Source organism: Salminus brasiliensis, chromosome 16 (genome assembly GCF_030463535.1).
Source record: "Salminus brasiliensis chromosome 16, fSalBra1.hap2, whole genome shotgun sequence".
In the NCBI taxonomy this organism is placed as follows: domain Eukaryota; kingdom Metazoa; phylum Chordata; class Actinopteri; order Characiformes; family Bryconidae; genus Salminus; species Salminus brasiliensis.
In genome coordinates, this window is record NC_132893.1 from 36,138,711 (window position 1) to 36,160,836 (window position 22,126).

The window sequence follows — 22,126 nt, forward strand, 5'->3', positions numbered from 1 at the left end:
GGCCTCCATTAGCATGACCCTGTCACCGGTTCACTGGTTGTCCTTTCTCCTTGGAGCACGTTTGGTAGGTACTGACCACTGCGTACCGGAAACACCCCACAAGACCTGCTTGCTGATGTTCTGGAGATGTTCTGACCCAATCATTATCTAGAACATCACAGTTTGGTTCTTGTCAAAGTGTCTCAGATTCTTATGCTTGTCCATTTTTTTTTTTTTATCACCTTCAAGACCTGACTGTTCACTCACTGCCCTATAGATCCACCCTTAAGAGGAGACACTGGATCAGTGTTATTTACTGTGTGAAAATGGTAGGCACTATGACCCAAAAATGCGCCACAGAGTGAAGCAGCAAACGAGGGAGGACGAGGTTTGGAACACAGCCACTGAGCCCCTCCTCGCCTGGGGAAGGAAACCCCGCCTCTAACAGAAACACAGCACGCAGTTTCAGCCAGGAGCAGCTGAGGAACCCGCCTGAGACCCGGTTCCGCCGCTGTCTGGAGGAACCCTCACCGCGAGGTAAGAAAGCAGGGTATTACAGGTTATCTAGAACCAGCAGACTCTGCTAAAGCCAAGCTCAGGGCAGTGGATGATGGTGTGAGATGTGATGGTGACAGCACAGTGCTGGGTCTCCTGTTTTTCAGCATGCTGGAGTCTATGGGTGTGTTCTCAGGTTATTGTGGGGATGAGTGGGGCTGTAAATCTGAGCAGGGCGTGGCCAGACGCTGCCGAGGGTCCTGATGCTGCTCTGGAGCTACACTGTAGATCAGGGCTCAGCCCCACCCCTGCTGGACCGGTCAGTTTAACTGGTTTGATTAAGTCGAATAAACACTTGAGATGATGAGCTAATAGAGAGCATAGTGATGTAGAGCTGTGTGTCTGGGCAGTAGGTGTGATGGAATCAGTGGAACCGGTCAGAAAGTGGTTCTGAGGCTCTGAAGTTGGTCTAAAACTTTACTAATAATATTTTGCTTTGCAAACTTTTATTCAAAGTATTTTAGTATGAATTAGTATTTTTAGTGTGGATTTAGTGAATATGTACAGCATGTCCACATTTATGTGGACACCCCTTCTAATGAAAGCATTCAGCTACTTAAAGCTGCACCCAGATAGCTAGAAGAAGCAGATCATCATGACCCTATTGGCTCCATGCTGCCTAATGCCAGGTGTGGGCTAGAGGGGTATAAAGCCCCCCAGCATTGAGGAGCTGTGGAGCAGTGGAGGAACTGTGTTCTCTGGAATGATGGTGGAGGAGCTCCATCCAGTACTTTTGGGATGAGTTGGGGAAGATGAGGTGGGATGGTGATCATCATCCAGCATCCTGATCTCACAAACACTCCTGTCGCTAAGTACAATCAAATCTTCACTGCAATGCTCCTCCTAAATTTTTATTCCCAACAAAAGCAGGATCAGCTCTTTTTAATATCCTTGATTTCAGAAGAAACAATTAATGAGCAAATGTCCCAATACTTTTGTCAATCTGAGAATGAATAAAGTGAATATGTTGTCATTGGTAAAGTTAAATAATTTGTTTATATATATATATATATATATATGTTTATTATTAAAAATGAATGTTCACATCAGTTATTTGAAGATTAATTAAGTAAATTACTTCTCACTTGTGTGTATTAAATATAATAGGTTATATTTATTGTAGTAAATACGTTTTTTTTAGCATGATCAAAGTGAATACAGTATTGTTAATAAAGTTAATAAATTGTCATTAATAAAATGCATGTAATTTATAACATCTTACCACAAAAAATAATTAAGTATTAAAAACTGATAAATCACTGATCAAATCTGACAGTAACCGTTGAAATGTTTACACTGATGAATTCAGGTGTAGTTCAGTACTCCTGCCACCAGGTGGCTACAGAAAGTTAATTCATCTGCAGCAATAGAAGACGAGAGGCCTCGTGCTCCTGAGAGCTACAGCTAAAGCTCTAGCCTGAAGTCCTTTCTTGGGAAAACCTGATGTTTTTATGCCCAGAAGGACTTGAGGTCATTACCTGTTTCCTCAGTCTTCATGGATAATTCTGACTTAAGGAATTATTGGCTGATGAGAGAGGAGGATAACCAAGAACTTCACAAGCAACATTTTCTAGGGTTGAGACTTTGATCTTAGACAATTCAACATAATACAAATCTTTCCACCACTGCTCCTCCCAACGTTATAGCTAAAACTGATCAAACCACAACATAATAACATCATAATAATAATATATGCAGGATTTTTCAGCCTGCTCTGGCTACTGCAGGGGGCCGCGGGTTTGAATCCCGAGCCATGCCACTTTGCCACCAGTAGTCGTAGTCAGAGAGAGCACAACTGGCCATGTTCTCTCCAGGTGGGTAGATGGCGCTCTCTCCCCTCATCAGTCTTAAGCGATGTTGGTTGGTACAGGTCTGTTAGCTGGTGAGGAGGAGCTGGGGACCCAGTGCTTTCCTCTGAGTGTGTTGACTAAACAAAGGGTGAGAAGTGTAACCATAGAGACGGTTTACTCCCGGCATCAACATACCCTTTGTATCCGGACTGAATCTGGACTGGGTTCTACTCCGACCGGGTTCTGTTTACGCTTGTCATTAGAAGGCGCCTCCGGTGAGATCAGATCAGATCAGATTCAATTTTCCTTTCAAAAAATGATCTTCCTGTAAACCGCGGCGTCTCATCAGAACCGTCCTGCTTTGGGAGGCAGTGAACAGTTTAGAGGAACCGTAGATGGCGTATTGGCATGGATGAGATCCACTATCCTCATAGTAACAGACTTTTTGCTGAGACGTCTGTTCCTGTAGTGATGAAGATTGAGTTGGATTGGTCTGTGGTCAGATTTCAGTACCAGATGTGAAAAGTGGCCCAAATCAGAACTGAAGGTGTCAAAGGAAGCGTGTTTCCTGACTGTGCCCTAACACAAAGTGTCCATCTCTAATTACAGGATGAGGCAGCTGTGCCGTTTCACATTGCTGTGTCTGGCTGTCATGGCAGCTCTGCACGACACATCAGAAGGCAGGGGTGGAAAATCATCCTCCAGCAAAGGAACATCTTCATCCTCCAGTAAAGGAACATCTTCATCCTCCAGCAAAGGAACATCTTCATCCTCCAGCAAAGGAACATCTTCATCCAGTGCAAGCAAAACTTCTACGTCATCCTACAAGCCAGTTAAGGGAACCAGCACGAAGGGCAGCTACCCCAGGCAACCCACCATGAATGTCCCTGTTGGCAGAAACCCAGGGGGATATCCTAATCAGTACCCTGCCGGTGGGAGTTATCCAGCTGGAGGCCAGTATCCAGGACGGGGAGGCTCAAGCCCTGGAGGTTATCCCAACCAGTACCCTGCTGGGGGTAGCTACCCTGCAGGTGGAAGTTATCCATCTGGAGGTCAGAATCCAGCAGCAGGAGGCAGTAGTCCTGGAGGGTATCCCAACCAGTACCCTGCTGGTGGGAGTTATCCAGCTGGAGGCCAGTATCCAGGACGTGGAGGCTCAAGCCCTGGAGGTTATCCCAACCAGTACCCTGCTGGGGGTAGCTACCCTGCAGGTGAAAGTTATCCATCTGGAGGTCAGAATCCAGCAGCAGGAGGCAGTAGTCCTGGAGGGTATCCCAACCAGTACCCTGCTGGTGGGAGTTATCCAGCTGGAGGCCAGTATCCAGGACGTGGAGGCTCAAGCCCTGGAGGTTATCCCAATCAGTACCCTGCTGGTGGTAGCTACCCTGCAGGTGGAAGCTATCCATCTGGAGGTCAGAATCCAGCAGCAGGAGGCAGTAGTCCTGGAGGGTATCCCAACCAGTACCCTGCAGGTGGGAGTTACCCATCTGGAGGCCAGTATCCAGGACGAGGGGGTTCCAACCCTGGAGGTGTAAATCCAGGGGGATATCCCAACCAGTACCCTGCGGGTGGGGGTTACCCAGCCGGAGGGCAGTTCCCTGCAAGAGGTGGTGTAAACCCAGGAGGATATCCTAACCACTACCCTGTAGGGGGAGGCTACCCAGCAGCTGGTGGCTACCCAGTGAGAACAGGAGGTCAGCCAGGAGGATACCCAGGTGGTTACCCATCAGTAGGAGGGGCTTATCCCAACTGGAATCCCAATAACAAGATCCTTAGTCCTCGCTATGGAGGTGGATTTGGAGGTATGGGTCACGGAATTGGTGGTTCCCCTTTTTCACGTTCGGTACACAACATGGGTTACAATCCCTCAGTGAAGTCTAAGGGTTTTGTGAAAAAGGCAATGGTGGCAGCTGGAGTTGGAGCAGTCGCAGGGATGGCAGTGGGTTATGGCCTGGGACGCTTTCCGAGACCCCATTTTAGCTTTAGCAGTCCACAAGAGGAGCATTACTACAACCACTACATGTACCGTCGCTACGGCACCAAATCTACTGACCAAAACGATTATGGTCGAGATTACATCTTCAAGCCACCACCTGAGGTGCAGAGCTATGAGAAATACATGGACACTTGCATGAACAGAACCGACCTGTTACGAGATCAGGACACGAAGGTCAGCAAGAAGACCCTAGACACAGAGATCGGTAGATCTCCTGCTCTGGATACAGGCACCCCTGAGAGCCCTGGCCCTGCAGACAGTGGCATTAGCAACGTCCAGAGAGACGAATCCATCTCTGGATCTCCTGCTCTTGCTAACGGCACTCTTGAGAAAGCAGACGCCGCAGACAGTGCCGTTAACAACGCTCAGACAGTTGGCCCTGAGGACAACGGTACAAAGTCAGAAGTCCTAGTGCCTGCTGGACTCCAGGAGAGTGATGCGGACACGGTGAGCATCACAGAGATTGGGTACCCTGCACTCATCCAGCAAATGAAAGTTCGTAAGTGTTTGCAGTTGTACATGGTATTCTCTGAGAGCTTCCTGCAGAAGCAGACCGCAGAGAAACTCGAACAGGGTGACCACAGAGTCCAAAAGGAATCGCCTTCCTCAGGCCCACAACTACTGCCCACTACTGTCATTGTGGCCCTCAGCAGTGCCCTCCTGCTGCTGTGAGAGCAAGGACACTACCCTGCAAACACACTCAGAGTGTTTCATCTTTTTCCTCAAACCGTTCTTCAGGGCCTGGCTCATCTGATGGTCCTCGTTTTTCTCATCCCCTGTCTTAGACGTTAGGGAAGTGAAGTCGCTACCTGCCGTCTTCTTCTGTATTATGGGTGCCATCATCATCAACATCAGGGTCATCTTTGTTGTAGAATATTGTAGATCTCTAACCGTCAAGGTTACACTATATGGACAAAAGTATTGGGACAACGTGTATTAAAGTAGGTAGCTGGATGCATTTATTAGGAGGGGTGTCCACAAACTTTTGGACATATAGTGTTTCTCTGCTTCACTTGACTTCTGCCTCAGTTTCCAGACAATCACCCCAAACAGCCTCCTCTCCACACTGTAGCCCCCCTGACTGTTCTGAGTAAAACTGCAGATCATCTGCTTTGCCCTGAGAGCTGGGTTGAGAAACTTGGACCCGATCACAAGTGCAATTCTTATGTACATCTGTACTCAAGGAAGATATATCTGTACAGTGTTTCCCACACGTCTGACCCATCGCTCATTAGATATCCAGGCTCATCACTGTGTTTACTGGATCAGCGCTTTAAAGAAGGCATTACGTCACTCTTCGGACGTTTTCACACTAGAGCGTTCTGATCTAGGATCCTGATGAAATCTGTGACCCGGGGTTCGCTGCAGGTGAAGAAGCTATTCGACTTCTCGCCAGATACAAACAGCGGACGGTTCCGGCACGGTCAAAGGCCATGACTCCAGAAAGCTCTTTTCTTCACTGCGTGAGTGTTAGTATCCAAACGAAAGTCATGAACGGTGTCCTACAAGTTTCAGAATTGCTCTCAAAAAAAGTCACATTCGAAATTGCGCAAGCGATCCACGGTTCGAATAGAATTCTTCTGTGTGAAAGCAAACCAGTGATGATAAGCCCCTCCCACAAACGAGCCCAGAAGAGGACCTCTGTGCAAACTTGTGTTCAGGAAAAGTGTGAAAACGCCCTTAAAGTGCACTAATGAAGGAGCTATGAATGGTTATTTGAGTGAAGCCACAGAAGAAGCAGTTCTGGTCGCATGTGGAACCAGTGAAAGGTGTAAAGGTGGGGGAAACACTGATGAATTAGTTACATCTTAAACTGGGTATTTTACCTGATTCACTTCTGGACTCTCTGTTCACACACACTTACACACACACACACACACACATTCCACAGCTGCTTTTGTTTAGTTTTTCATTCTCTTTAATATATATTTATTTAATAATATATATTTAATATATATTCTATTTAATATAATATTTATACATGATTACTTCTTTTCTCAGATAAGATTAATATTAATCAAATATTCTGCTCTTTAATATAAACACACTGATATGTGTACATATTAATCTCCGTGTTGCATCGTATATTATGTGATATTATGCATGAAATTAAGAATTAGAGAACTGCTGTCTTTTTTTTTTTTTTTTTTTTAAGATGGGCTGCGTACTTCTCCCAGTAATCAGAAACAGATTTGCACTAATAACACACTGGAACCTTTTTGCCTCTTTACTGAATGTTTCTGTTATTTGGAAATAAATAATAGCATGTGTAAAAGCTGAATGGTAAGAGACTGATTTTTGGGGATGATTGAATTGTTTAACAGCAGTTGATGTGGTTTATTCATCCACAGTAATGTAATCAACCAGCACTGTTGAAAAGTTTTATTGAGATTATTAAGATTATCTATTAAATGTAAACTTAGATGAGATCGAACACGGACACGTGTAGCTTGTAAAAGTTATGTTAAAAGTTAAGTTATCCAACCAAAATGAAGGCGGTCACCATAGCAACATCACCGGGCTCCTTTAGAGATGCTTGCAGCGTTGCTAGGGAACCAGGTGCTTTAGAAAGAGAGGGCCGTGATTAGATGAAGAACTAATGATGCAGAGACATCAGCAAACAGCAGGACAGGAGCTCTCAGGAGCGTTTATTCAGTCAGAGCAACACAGGGGAGCGTAACGACTCTAACACACCGTCCATCAGCAGATACACTAACTTCATTATACCATATCAGCACATCTCAAACTCAGAACTCTTACATCTTACATATAATAATAATAATAATAAAACTCTGAAAACACTTTAAAAACAGCCCTTTAAAGCACAGCACTATTATAAAATTATAGCAATTATACAAAACCAACCCGGCAGAGATAACCCCTCACCACATTCACCTGTTCACACTCTCAGAACAGGAGCTCTGCTCTCAGCCGACTCGCTGAAGTCATAAAACACCCAAACCAGCTTCAACCACCATGATCACGGACTGCTGCGATCTCCATCAGATCCATGTCTCCAAGCGATCCGTAGCAGTCAGTGTATATGGGGATCTGTCTACCTGACTGTCTGTTTGTCTGTCTGTCTGTCTGACGGATCTAGATGCTAGTTGCTGATGTTATGCTTCAAATCTCAACCCTGTTACTCGTTTAAACCCCAGTCAGCAAAGAAACCTTAAAAACAGAGTTACTGGAACTGCATTGTCTTGTTAAGTAAGGATGGAGGCGATGCTGGTTTAGCATTTCAGCAAATTAAAGGAGCAGTTCAGGATCATGACTGATATCTAAACCCAGAGTCAGTCGATCACCTGAGACGTGTTCGGTATCTGACGTAAGGAAATGCTAGGATAATGTTGCTAACAAAACCTAGATTTAGACTGTCACCAATCTCATCTCTAAAAACACGCCCCCAAAATCTTTATGATATCAGGATAGATCCATCCTCCTCCTCCTCATCACGTCCCGCTCTGTAGAGCTGCTCCTCTCTCAGACCGGAGCGCAGTGGGTGGAGTGATACACACACTGCGCTGAGGTGAAGGTGGTTCCGGGTCCTCCAGTGTTCCTTAGCTCTGTGGTTCTGGTTCTGTTTGGGTTTAGTGACAGTCAGTGTTTGTTAGCAACGCTAGCCCAGCATCTCCTATTGTAAATAAAAGAAGCTCATGTGTCAGATACAGAACATGACTCAACTGATCGACTGAATCTGGGGTCAGAGATTAATGACGTGAGTTTTCTGAACTGCTCCTTTAATCACGGTATCCAAGAACTGCTCCATCTGAGCACCTAAGCATTGAATATATATTATAAACCAGCACGTCAGAAAGTCATCATATAAAACACGGCCATCCTCACCCTTACAGTCCATAAGGCCACACCTGACCCTCCCCCAATTTATAATTAGCTTTAAAAATGATTACAGTTTGCTTTTTGCAGCTCCGTTCAGATGATTGAGAAGGTTAGAACACACCTCCCGCCAGTTTCAGCCTAACATGAAGACGCTGAGTGCCACTCCAAGCATTAGGAGAGTGTCCAGAGCGGGCCCTGAGCTGCCTCCACCCTTGTAGTACCTCCAGTCAGAGCGGTTATGGTAGCCTGGTCCATCAGGGTGGTAGTACCGTCTGTCCTCTTCAGAAGAATCATCGTAGCCATAGCCGTAACCATGGCCGTACCTGGGTCTGCCCAAAGAGCCAAGGCCGTAGCCGATAGCCGCCCCGCCGATAGCCCCAGCAGCAGCCGCCCCGGCCAGCTTCAGCCCCTGTTTGGAGGAGCCTTTGTTCTGAGTGGGTGGGGTTTTACTGCCCATTCCTACTCCTTTACCCCGCCCCCGGAACACACCCCCTCTCTTACCAGAGGCCCAGGGGCAGAAAGAGGCCACCAGCAACATCCACACACACACCAAGGTCAGTGTCCGACGGCCCAGCATGACCTGATCTCTCCTGCAAGAAGACACAGAGGTAAGTGAAGACCAGTGAGTGGAAGCACAAGGTAAGTGTGGACAGTATAAAGTGGTCTAATAAAGTGGACAGTAAGTAGAAGTACAAGGTTGAGAAAGCTGTCCAGGCTGAAACACCCCATATAACTTCACTGTGAATGGGCGGGGCTAAGCAGCTGTAGGCCGAATAGGAAGATGAACTGTATGTTGTTTATGGACTGTACATTCTGTATGGACAGTATATGGACTGTATAGACTGTACATGGACTGTATGGACTGTATGTAGACTGTATATGGACTGTATGGCCAGTATATGGACTGTATGACCAGTATATGTACTGTATGTGGACTGTATGGACTGTATGGACTGTATGTGGACTGTATGTGGACTATATGGATTGCATATGGACTGTATGTAGGAGAATGAACGGTGGTGTTTTGAAATCCAAACGTCCTGTATGTGGACTATATAGACTGTATTTGGACTGTATATGGACTGTATGGATTGTATGTGGACTATATGGACTGTATATGGTCTACATGGACTGTATGTAGACTGTATGGACTATAGATTGTATTGTACAATCTATTGTATACGCTATAGGCCCTTTAGCGTTAAAACCCTCAAAATCTGCCTAGACCTGCAGATTCACCCACATTGTGCGATCCAATCTCTCTCAGCCGGGCCGAACAACACCACACTCCTCTCTTCATCAGCCACATTACACAATTACAGTGGAGAGGGAGAGGCATGGGGCGTTTCTCGCTCTAATGCACTTCAATAGAGCAGCGCTGACAGCCTGGCAACAAAGCGAGCGAGTGTGCGTTCTGGACGTGTGTTAACTGCATCTAGAATGAACTCTGCTGGGGTCAAATGATGACCAGAGCTCTCATTCACAATGGGTAATATGGTTGCTTAAGCAGATATGGATCTCAAATGACCAGTAAAGGCCTCTGCACGCTCTGTTTGTCCAACACACACCAGCTCTACCTATTTATCTTCATTCAGCTGAGCATACAGTAGGATCATTTGGAAGCTCAAATGGATTCATTATCAAATATTCTTTGTCGGAAGCATCTAAATGGAGTTATTGCTCAGTAAACAGCCATAGTGCCCTCCAGAATAGCAGCCAAATGAAGTGGATCATGTTTATGACCCCCCCCCCATGGTGGCCCATCTGTTTCCGTGTGCTGAGCAGAAGTGTGAAAATGCTTCAGGATGCTTCTGCTGCACCATTTTATTAAATAGATTATGATCATTTATGTAATATTTAATTAAACAAGCATACAATAGAATTCTCAGGCTATATTAATAGTTTTAAAAATAAATAGTGTCTTTTTTATTCAGTAGAATGACACATTTCACAACAATGACCATATATATGATGATATAATTATGAGATATATATATCAGAATTATTATAATTCATGTTTCAAACTGAGGAAGATCAGGACACCAAATACCTCAATTATGAGTTAAAATTTAAAAACAGCTCAAGAAAAGAATCAATCTGTACTGAATCATCTGCTTAAGAATCATTACAGAATCATGACTGCTCTCAGATTCACTCTTTGTCCTACCTGTTGATGCTCTGATGCTGCTTCTTTCTTCCCTCCAGTCACGAGCGGCTCTGGCTTTCCAGTGTAAATCCACTCCACACCGTCACTCACCAGCCCCCAGAGCTGCCAGTCAACACACAGCAGCCAATCCCGGGCCGGCAGCTCGGGCCACACCAGAACAATGACAGTCGTGTTGCAGAACGACTGCCTGGCACAAGCGGCCCGTTTCTGCTCCTGAGGATGTTTGTAATATCAGGCGTCTCCTCACATCCCTCCCTGCTACTCTAGCACGTCTCTGTTGTTATGGCAACGTGCTGAAGACGTGGCTGATAGGAGGGGTGGTTATATAACACAGTTCTGCTGACTATGTAATGACATGTAAAAAGGAAATTGCTAAATGATTGATCTGTGGTTGATCAGTAGTGTGTGGGAAAGAACGACTGAGCAGCTTAAGTGGTTAAGTGGCTGCTAAATGCTTAGTATAACAAGGTGGTTGCTATGGTGTTTCTAAGTGGTTACTAGATTGTGCTATAATGTTGCAAAGTGATTGCAATGGTGTTTAATGATGAATAGGGTGCTTCTAGGTGGTTACTCGGTATCCCAGGTGTTAAATGCTATGCAGTGCTATAGGGTGACTAGAAAGATGCTATCATGCTGCTAAATGGTTATTATGTTATCACAGGTGGTTGCTATTGTGTTGCTAAGTGGTTCCTAGATGGGTGCGATGGAGCTGCTAGGTAGTTGCTAGGCAGTTTCAATGGCATCCCATTTGTAACATGCTATGGGATATGATGAGGTTGCAAGGTAGTTGCTAAGTGGTTGCTATGGTGCTGCTAGGTGGTGGATATGTTATCCAGGGTGGTTGTTTGGTGCTGCTAAATGGTTGCTATGGTGATGTTATGTGTCAACATCTAAAAATGTTTGTTTTGCAATGCTTTGCAACCATAATTAAGCTGAATGAGGTGCACTGAAATATTGATAAAAAATAAAATATTTTATTAACAAGTAAAAGTGCTGTGATCATACATCAAGAACATACTGTACACACTCACATATACACTATAGCAACACAACCAGCATTCTTACTCTTGATGTTGCTGGTTCCTGATCTTACGGTGGGTTCTCCATCAGTCAGTGTTCTAGCTGTCAGCTTCAGCAGAGCTCTGTTAATACCTGACTACAGCTGAACCCCAAAAGGAGCTTTAATTACTCACTAATGATCATCTGATCAGCTCATTGACATATGATGAGACTATTCTCACAGTCTGAGCTCTGAGAGATGCTGCTTCACAGTTTCAGCAGTGCTGATCTTCAGGTTTGGAGCTCATTAACGTATGCTGACGAGTCTCACACTTTGCAGTAAGAGCCTTTCTGCTGTTTATAAGAGTTAATAACTCATTAATAAACAGACAGAGATCAGATTGGGAGGAAATGAGGTATAATGGTATAAATGGGGTTTAATGGTAGGAATCTATGGAGGAAGATCTGCTGAAGCTGAGAGCTTTAACACTGACTGATAAAGAAGACAAAGAGGAACAGGAAGCAGAAACACCTGAGCTTCAACAGGAGAGATGAATGTGTTACTGTAAAAGATCACTGTTGCTCTTTTTATTTGTGCTATAACTAATTAAGCTAATTAGTAAGCATTAATAAACTAAATAAATTTATTCGTAAACATTGATAAGGGTAGACTTAATTTAAAGTGGTATTGCAAATAGTTGTGGTTGATTACATTTGGGTGAGGGGGGATAACTGTGTGCATGTTTGACTCTCCTTAATGACATTACAACAAACAGACTGTGGCAGAACTGAAAGGAGGAGTAGAGTCCAGTGCTCTAACACACAGCTTCATCAGTCAGACGCTGCATGTGCTTCTGAATCCCAGAGCGCATATCACTGTACCTGCAAACAAACACGGCACCGTTCGTCAGAATGCACTATGAATTACAGAGTATCTACTAGGCCTTATTCAGTGTGTACTATATTATTACTATATTGCATATCAGAATTATTCTCATATGAAACTCATGTTCTGTAGTTATACGGTTGAGGAACTGGTGTGTGGACCCAGCTCAGCTCAGCTCAGCTCAGAACACAGTGAGGTTCAGCAGTGTTTTACCTCTGTTTGAGTTTTTCCATCTCTCTGTGCTCCTCCTCCATCAGCTTACTAATAAAACTCTGCAGCACAGGCATCTCCAGCTTAATGTACTGCGCCACCTGTAACACACACACACACACAGAGCTCAGTACACACCACTACTGGTCTGCTTTGACCTGGTTTCCTGTGGCTGGTGGTTTGTGATGCTGATCTGCTAAAAATGAGTCAGGGCAGTTAATGTATCAGTATTAACAAATGACTATTCTCTACTCCTGAAACTGGAATAAAAAACATGACAATCACTGTAATAACTATAATTACCACAATGACTAAAAGAACTATAATAACCACAATCGCTATAATCACTATAATAACTACAATTACTATAATCACCATAATCACTATAATAACTACAATTACTATAATCACCATAAACACTATAATAACTACAATTACTATAAACACTATAATCACAATAACAGTTAAATTACTATAATTACTATAATCACCATAACCACTATAATCACAATAACAGTTAAATTACTATAATTACTATAATCACCATAAACACTATAATAACTACAATTACTATAATCACCATAACCACTATAATAACATTAACAGTTAAATTACTATAATTACTATAATCACCATAAACACTACAATCACTATAATTTTTAAATCACTATAATTACTATAACCACTGTAATAAACATAATAATTTAATCAATCTAATCACTATAATCACCATAACCACTATAGCCACTATAATAATTTAAATCCCTATAATCACCATTATAAAACCCTGCCTCTACAGGTGAGAATTTCTTACGTCATAGGTGACCTCCTCCACCTGGTCCGGCTCCATCAGGAAGATTTTGCTGACCTGTTCACATGGACCCTGCAGAATCCGAACAGCCAGAGGGTGGTCACCTCGTTTCAGCTGGACACGCTCTGAACATACCACACAGAACCACACATTCAGTATAGAACAGCACAGTCAGTACAGAACAGCACAGTCAGCGTCTTTAATATTTAATGAAATTACAGCTTAATTGTCTTTGGATCATAAAGCAGATGTTGCATTATAAATGATTTCTTTACAGATCCCATATTACACATTTCTCCTCTACTGCTCTTCTTACAGCGTCTGTGTGAGTGTACAAACCACCAACACCCAGAATTCATTTCTACACCAACCTCTCTTTACCTCTCTTTACCTCTCTTTTATATTCAATGTTAAAAATATTAGTAGACTTCTTATAATGAAAGCATTCAGCTCCTTTAAACTGCACCCATTGCTGACACAGCTTGTCTAGTTCCTGTAGAGAAGTACTGCCAATAGAATAGGACTCTCTGGAGCAGATCAACATCATGACCTCATTGGCTCCATGCTGCCTAATGCCAGGCGTGGGCTAGAGGGGTATAAAGCCCCCCAGCATTGAGGAGCTGTGGAGCAGTGGAAGAACTGTGCTCTCTGGAATGATGGTGGTGGAGCTCCATCCAGCACTTTTGGGATGAGTTAAGGGGAGTTGGGGATGACGAGGTGGTGACGTGATCATCATCATCCAACATCCTGACCTCACTAATGCTCTTATCACTGAATGCAATCAAATCCTCACAGCAATGCCCCTTCAAAATCTAGTAGAAAGTCTTCTTCTCTGGACAGTAGAGACAGTTCCTCCAACAGAAGCAGGATCAGCTCTTTTAGTACCCTTGATTTCAGAAGGAGCAATGTCCCAATACTTTTGTCCATAAAGAGTAACTTTTTTAGATTATGATTAAGTATGAATAAATTAAAGGACTGCAGAGCTCTTATTGTATCCACAGATCTAGAACCCACCTCCGCTGGTGTGCAGGAGGAACAGGCTGAACTCTTCCGGACTGTTCTCAATCTTAAACTTGTTCAGAAGAACCCGCAGTACCTGCACCGTCGTCATGGAGCTGTTTATGCGGACGTTAGTGACGGAGCCGTACTCAGGTGTGAAAACTGACGTCTGAGAAAGAACAACGGAACAATCAGTAAATATGAGATCTTAAACACTCAAACGGACCCTAAAATGCAGACTGCTAAGTGTAATTTATAAAAATATAGACCATTATAGAGGAGATTCAGGATGCTACTATAGCTGCCCATGTTCTAGATAAGAGTCATACAGTGTCAGAAACCACATAATCAAGTCTACAGGAGATTACTGAAGACCGTCCGACTGTGTTTGGTTTGATGTGAGAATTGTGGAAACTATCACTTTAAGGTCTGGGGGCTATGTAATATTTGATAACTCGGTAACTGTAAATCACATGCCTTGTGGTTATAGTAGTGGCCATTGAACGAACATCTGTGTCTCCTGATTCGCCGCAGGTTACCAAGTGCTGGCCGCCCACCAAGTCTCCTCCCACCCACATCACTACGGGTCCTCTGCAGGTGTGCAGACTCCTCCTCCTCACCTGTGATATGATGCACAACAACATATGAAATATATATATAGCCCCAACAGCCATCATTTTAACAGCCAATCAAATCAGTCACTCCAACAATCAAAACAAATCAGTCACTCCAACATCCAATCAAATCAGTCCCCTTAACATCCAATCAAATCAGTCACCTTAACAGCCAATCAAATCAGTCACCTTAACATCCAATCAAATCAGTCACCTTAACAGCCAATCAAATCAGTCACTCCAACATCCAATCAAATCAGTCACTCCAACATCCAATCACAATTCAGTCACTTCTGCATCCAATCAATTCAGTCACTTCTGCATCCAATCAATTCAGTCACTTCTGCATCCAATCAAATCAGTCACTCCAACAGCCAATCAAATCAGTCAATCCAACAGCCAATACTATCCATCAGTTCAACAGCCAATCAAATCAGTCTAACTCTAACATCCAATCAAATCAGTAACTTCTGCATCCAATCAAATCAGTCACTCCAACATCCAATCAAATCAGTCACTTCTGCATCCAATCAAATCAGTCACTCCAACATCCAATCAAATCAGTCACTCCAACATCCAAGCAAATCCATCAGTTTAACAACCAAGTACACTTCAAGTACACACTTGTACCCTAAGCACTAAAATCCCTCCACTTCTGTATCTGCTCTCATACAGTTTAGACTGCTTACCTGTTCAGATTCGTTCCCTTGTGTCAGTGTAAGCACTCACCTGTCTCTCCTGCTGCATTACTGCAGCTGTCTTCTGATTGGTCCACAGGTCCAGAGACCTCAATGGTGGGTGGAGCAAGATTTGATTTCTGTTTTCTAAAGAAGAGGATGAAATTGGTCACGGTGGGTTTAATCACAGTATTAGGGGTCGGCATTCAGAGGATCAGTGAAGACCTCAGGGCATACTCAGACTCTGCTGTGTTTGTGCCACGCCCCACGAGGGAAGGACCAAGTCTGATTGGCTCCTTGCCATCTTGCATCTGCAGTCTAATTGGTCGCCGCAGTCCCCAGAAGATGTTGAGTAAGCCCTCGATGATCAGCTCTCCTTCCTCCTGCATCACAGAACACAGAATTACAGTGGGCGTACTGGGCAGTGTGAACAGTGGTGCATACTGCATCATCTGTTAAACATGGTGGAGGCACTGTTAGGGAATGGGCATGTATGGCTGTCAGTGGGACTTAGTCAACGGGTAAACGGGTGTGACTGACCTCTCGGTGGCGCAGCTGCAGAGCCTGTCCCTCGAAGTAAAGGTTGTAGGTTTTGAGGTGAGAGAGTAAAGCACCCCTAAAAGGAAACCACAGGGTTTTGAGACCAGAGCAGCAGAAGCTCGTCCTCCATCATGCTGCACTGAAACGTCATGTATGTTGGGGAGATGTGAGCTCAGACTTACTTGCTGATAAATTTGTTTACACCAATCTGCACCTGCTCTGAGACCTGCTCCCCAGCCATCATCAACACCAGGAACCTCTGAAGAGCTAAAAAGAATAGAGGAGAGGAGAAGAGAAGAGAAGAAAGGAGAAGAGAAGAGAGGAGACAAAAGAGGCGAAGGCAAGAGAAGAGAGGAGAAGAAAGGAGAAGAGAAGAGAAGAGAAGAGAAGAGAAGAGAGGAGAAGAAAGGAGAAGAGAAGAGAAGAGAAGAGAAGAGAAGAGAAGAGAAGAGAGGAGAAGAGAAGAGAAGAGAAGAGAAGAGAAGAGAGGAGAAGAGAAGAGAAGAGAGGAGAGGAGAAGAGAAGAGAGGAGAAGAGAAGAGAAGAGAAGAAAAGAGAAGAAAGGAGAATAAAGGAAAGGAGAAGAAAGGAGAAGAGAAGAGAAGAAAGGAGAAGAAAGGAGAAGAGAAGAGAAGAGAAGAGAAGAGAAGAGAGGAGAAGAAAGGAGAAGAGAAGAGAAGAGAAGAGAAGAGAAGAGAAGAGAAGAGAAGAGAAGAGAGGAGAAGAGAAGAGAAGAGAGGAGAGGAGAAGAGAAGAGAAGAGAAGAGAAGAGAAGAGAAGAGAGGAGAAGAGAAGAGAAGAGAGGAGAGGAGAAGAGAAGAGAGGAGAAGAGAAGAGAAGAAAAGAGAAGAGAAGAAAGGAGAATAAAGGAAAGGAGAAGAAAGGAGAAGAGAAGAGAAGAAAGGAGAAGAAAGGAGAAGAGAAGGTCAGTCAGAGTCTTATGATTTGCTTCATGATCCCAAAACAGCTACAGGCCAAATTCACAGGCACACAGGGAATGAACCAAAACCAACAACATATTCTCTCTCTCTCTCTCTCTCTCTCTCTCTCTCTTTCTCTCACACACACACACACACACACACACACACACACACACACACACACACACACAGGCCTGAGGGAGGTCACCACAAGACGGCAGTTGAGCGTTTACATCCAGGCTGCAGCTGGACTGAAGTGTCCTCCACTCTAATCAGCAGATATCAGAGCAGTCTGGACCTCATTACTGAAACACTGGCCTCCGCTCAAAACAGCAGGGTTCCTCAAGGGTTCTTCAGTAAAGGCAACACTTCTGTATAGAACCATTTGAATGTTTGAATGGTTCTTTGCCTGGTTCAAGGGTTCTTTATGATGGAAGGCCTGTTCTTTGTGGTTCCATGTAGGATCAAAAAGGATCAGACTCTAGTTACAACAAGAACCCTTTTTTTGCTAGAAGTGTAAAATAGTATTTAGAGGTTCCCCCTTAAAAAAGGTTCTTAATGGGTTCATTTAGCAAAGGTTCTACACACATGGCTTTTTGCATGCTCAAAATGCACAATAGGTTCTGTAATACAGGCAATGGTTCTAGATTTAAGCAGAACAACTTAAAGAATCCTTTGAATACTTTACCTGGTAATAGGGCTGTACTATTTGGGGCATTAAAGAACCTTTTTTAAATTGGTTCTACTATGTAGAACCAGGGTCACATTATTGTTATTTGTCAAAGAACACACGTTTACTAAGAGTTAAGGTTCACCCTGAAAAGTGGTTCTTTAAGGGTTCTTCAACAAAGGCAATTATTCTATATACAGAACCATGGACCCTCAAAGAACCTTTACAATGTTAACTGGTTCTTTGTCGGTTCTAAAGGGTTCTTCATGAAGAACATTTTTCAGAATGGTTCTATTTAGCACCACAAAGAGTTTTTAAAGGTTTGCCCTTAAAATGATCCTTCAAGGGTTCTTCAGCAAAGGTTCTAGATAGAACCATGAACACTCAAGTGAGGGTTTAAATGTGTCTTCTCTGTAAAGCAGAAGCTGCTTCTGTAAAGAACAGCTCAGTACAGATACGGCACTAACAGAGGTTTTGCTGTCGTTACTTTTACTGAAGAACCCCTGAAGAACCTCTAAAGAACCACCCTTTTTAAAGAGCCTACCCTGAACATCAGTGTGAGGTTCTGTTTCCCCTGAGTGCAGAGAGAGGTCAGAGGGGAGCAGAGAATGAGGCAGAGGACTTACTGTTTAAGCCGGACGCTCGGTCCTGATGGAGGAGAACAGTGGGCGACAGGTGCAGCAGAACCAGAACCAGTACTGAAGAGTGGTTCTGTCAGGAAGAACGCGTGTGTGAGTGTGTGAGTGTGTTGAAAGACTGAAGGAACCCGTGGCCCCTCCCTAAGAAGCGCTCACACAGGAAGTGGAGGGTATTTTTTCACTTGCATTTGGACTTCCTGTCAGCAGCAGTGGTGCTCAGCAGAGATGCACTGATAGCTCAGCCACGACTGAGCTACACACACACACACACACACACACACACACACACAGCAGGAAACACATTGCAGCACCCAATCTCACACACACACACACACACACACACTAACACCCGCTGGCCACTTTATTAGAAACACCTACCTTCTCACTGCTATGCTTCACTGCTAGGATGAGGGTGGGTCCACCACCCAAACACATCTACTCAGAAACTGACCCCTGATGAAGGCCTAGAGGGGGCTACCACACGCCGTTCATCCACAGATGAGCTACAGCCTTCAACTGAACACCAAGATAGATCTACAAGAGTGGGGTTTCTGATAAAGTGGCCAGAGTATGCTGTTCAAAAATGTCACAATGCTGCCATCTAGTGGTAACAGGAGTGCACACACTCACGTGTTTCAAGGAGCTGGGCCCACATTCAGTACATGGTCAAAATACATACAGCTGAGGTTAGAGGGTCGCAGTCCACTGAGCACATCTTCTCACATATGTGGTACGAAACTCGGCTCACCTGCCAGAATGTCGGGGAGATTTAGCAGAATAGTGTATTGAGTCTATTGAATCCTGTATTGCAATTTTTTAAAATAATAATACTTTAAATAATTATGTTTTAGCTTTACATTGTTTAACTTATAGTCATGTATTTTAAATCAAAAATAAAATGTACTATATTATTATTATTATTATTAATAATAATATAAACAGCAAAGCAATCATCTGGGATACCATAGCAACCACCTTAGCAGCACCATCTAAACAGCCTTTTATCTGCCTGTGAATGGAACCACTGAAACCATTCAGGAAATGCACTAGTCTAGTTATTATTATCTGTCCATAAGCTACAAATATGGGTAACATTTACCACATTACTAAATCATACAATCAAGGATCATGCAGTGGTGACAAGAGTAAGCAAATGTCTATTTTTATTTTTTAATTTTATTTACATACTATATTTGTATTTATATTTACAGCTAATTATTAGTGTCATATGACACAAAGCACTGAATGTGATTAGAAGCTCAGTACAGGCTAACTGGGTGTGTATTATATTTACTATTTATTCATTTATTTCTAATTATTTCTATTTATTTCTAACACTGTTGATTAGTAATGCTGTTTAAATATAACTAAATATAAAACAGAATCATTTCAGAGATATGAGAAGAAAACACGGTACAGCTGAGGGGCTGAATCAAACATGCAGGGCTTGTTTATTCGATGTCAAACATCCAGTTAAACTCAGTATTTACAAATATGTACAAACAGCTGACGGCGTAACGACTCCCTAATCTCTGTAAAGCGATAGTTCAGCGAAAAGTCTAATACGCAGCATTTTCCAGCCTGCCTCAAATATAGTCTATCTGCCACGGCCAGTTCGGTTCGTTTCTTTAGCTTTAGCACTGTAGCTAACAAGTACTGAAAGCTAGCTAGCTACAGTAACAGGGCCTAAATCATTAGCCTTATAATTTTACACAATTTTGCTCTTTCCTAAAATATTTTAGTGCACACAGATCATCTCTTTAGTTTTGCACCAGAGCAACAAAGCTAATATTGCTAACCAGCACGATGCTAACTGCAGGCCTAACTCATCACGCACTCTCCTCTGAGCGCGTGGAGGTGTTCAGTGATCTCTGATAGGCTGGATGATGTGGTTTCTGACTCTGTGTGAACATGGCCTGAAGCTCGTTAGCTTTGCTAATAGACCTTTATAACAGTCACTGCGTCGCCACGCCCGACTCGGAACAGTCGCGTTAACGACCTGCCGCCTGCGCCTCAACAGAGCGCCTCCCTCAGAGCGCCTCCCTCAGAGCGCCTCCCTCAGAGATCTCCACTGGGCTTCAGCACAGCCAACAGGAGGACAGTTAGCATGTCTGGAAGTCCCTCCAACACGGACGAAAGACTAGATCGTTTTGGCCGAAGTGCGTCGCTCAAAAGGTCAGAACATCTGTGTGACCCTGCACATCTGCCTCAGCGTGCTGTTTACCGCTGCACAGCACTCAGACAGAGGAGCGTACCGGAGTCGAGCAGAGCAGAGAAGGAGCCGAGCGTCTCTTTATGCTAACACCACATCACCCCAACTCCGACTGGACCGACTGAAGACCAGCACTTACTGACCTTCATTCTGGAGGAGGAAACATCCGTCCAGCAGGTTAATCCTGAGGGGTCTGACCTGGCGCTGAGAGGTCTGACCTGGCACTGAGGGGTCTGACCTGGCACTGAGGGGTCTAGTCGGGGGTTGAGAGGTCTGACCTGGCACTGAGGGGTCTAGTCGGGGGTTAAGAGGTCTGACCTGGCACTGAGGGGTCTATTCGGGGGTTGAGAGGTCTGACCTGGCACTGAGGGGTCTAGTCGGGGGTTAAGAGGTCTGACCTGGCACTGAGGGGTCTAGTCGGGCACTGAGAGGTCTGACCTGGCACTGAGGGGTCTATTCGGGGGTTGAGAGGTCTGACCTGGCACTGAGGGGTCTAGTCGGGCACTGAGAGGTCTGACCTGGCACTGAGGGGTCTATTCGGGGGTTGAGAGGTCTGACCTGGCACTGAGGGGTCTAGTCGGGGGTTAAGAGGTCTGACCTGGCACTGAGGGGTCTAGTCGGGCACTGAGAGGTCTGACCTGGCGCTGAGGGGTCTAACCCAGCACTGAGAGGTCTAGTCGGTGGATGAGAGGTCTGACCTGGCGCTGAGGGGTCTGACCTGACGCTGAGGTGTCTAGTCGGGGGTTGAGAGGTCTGACCCAGCGCTGAGAGGTCTACTCGGGCGCTGAGAAGCTGTTTCTCAAGAATCATAACCAAACGTGGCTGAAACGTGAATCTGTCCCACTGTTCAGCCCTGCGTTCACTCCCCTTCAGATTAACTCTACTTTTATTGGTCGCCTGGTTAAAAATGACACATGAAGGGCGGAGTTTTTCAGCTGGCGTTGGACATGGTTAAACTGGGTGGAGTGGGAACAATAGGAGCAGTAACTTCAGCCACTGATTACAACACGTCTGGAAGCTGTTTAACGCTACTGTTCACGCTTCAGCGTTAATAAAGCGGGAGTGTGATAACGGCCTTTAACTACAGCTGATCTTAAGAGTATCAGTTTGTATAAATTAGGCTTGCAGCTCCGTGCAAAACTGCAGTTATTTGGAGAACAAACACGTATTTTATGTACACTGGATTTTTCACCAAACCATTCCTCGCTTATGTGGTTTCTCACACTGGATGCATGAGGCTAACTGGTGTACATAAGCATTCATTACTTGTTAGCTACATTAGCATCAGGTAAAACTAAAGAAGCAAACTTCAGACACCCAGCCTGTCTAAACGGATCGTTTACATTTGCGGTGAGGTGGAGAAATATATATGTCATTATTTTAATATTCATATAATATTAATATTTATATGAATATTAATATTTAATATTACCATACGCCATTTTTGGACAGACTATCGCTTTAATATTCATCTGCTTCTCATGCAGTGGGGGAATCGCTGGGTTGGGGTCTCTAACAGCGCCTCCTGGAGGGGAAACACTATGAAGATCCAGCATGGTTCAGATAACGTTCTCAAACAGCTGCATGGAGCTCATTATACTCTCATCCTGATAGAGAGAGAGA

At 44.2% G+C, this 22,126-nt stretch overlaps 4 protein-coding genes across 5 annotated transcripts in view; 1 reads left to right on the forward strand and 3 right to left on the reverse strand.

Annotated features, from left to right (window-relative positions):
* The first annotated feature begins 413 nt into the window (after positions 1–413).
* Positions 414–6,595, forward strand: prnpb (prion protein b). Its single transcript, XM_072659692.1, has 2 exons — positions 414–516; positions 2,934–6,595. The coding sequence occupies exon 2, from the start codon at positions 2,935–2,937 to the stop codon at positions 4,990–4,992; it is 2,058 nt and encodes a 685-aa protein (XP_072515793.1). The 5' UTR covers positions 414–516; position 2,934; the 3' UTR covers positions 4,993–6,595.
* A 348-nt stretch (positions 6,596–6,943) lies between these two features.
* On the reverse strand, positions 6,944–10,590 carry sprn2 (shadow of prion protein 2). The gene is made up of 2 exons (XM_072659697.1): positions 10,328–10,590; positions 6,944–8,750 (listed from the first exon to the last, which is right to left on the reverse strand). The coding sequence occupies exon 2, from the start codon at positions 8,735–8,737 to the stop codon at positions 8,294–8,296; it is 444 nt and encodes a 147-aa protein (XP_072515798.1). The 5' UTR covers positions 8,738–8,750; positions 10,328–10,590; the 3' UTR covers positions 6,944–8,293.
* A 695-nt stretch (positions 10,591–11,285) lies between these two features.
* rassf2b (Ras association domain family member 2b) lies at positions 11,286–18,415 on the reverse strand. Its single transcript, XM_072659693.1, has 10 exons — positions 18,280–18,415; positions 16,246–16,330; positions 16,064–16,139; positions 15,761–15,906; positions 15,576–15,670; positions 14,710–14,852; positions 14,248–14,401; positions 13,237–13,358; positions 12,426–12,523; positions 11,286–12,208 (listed from the first exon to the last, which is right to left on the reverse strand). The coding sequence occupies exons 2-10, from the start codon at positions 16,305–16,307 to the stop codon at positions 12,142–12,144; spliced, it is 963 nt and encodes a 320-aa protein (XP_072515794.1). The 5' UTR covers positions 16,308–16,330; positions 18,280–18,415; the 3' UTR covers positions 11,286–12,141.
* A 3,639-nt stretch (positions 18,416–22,054) lies between these two features.
* kcnip3b (Kv channel interacting protein 3b, calsenilin) overlaps positions 22,055–22,126 on the reverse strand; it is a 24,164-nt gene continuing 24,092 nt past the window's right edge. For both annotated transcript variants that reach the window (XM_072659695.1, XM_072659696.1), the window contains one exon: positions 22,055–22,110. In XM_072659695.1, the coding sequence (XP_072515796.1) occupies positions 22,063–22,110 (48 nt within the window). In that variant the 3' untranslated portion in view covers positions 22,055–22,062. The remainder of the gene's footprint in view (positions 22,111–22,126) is intronic.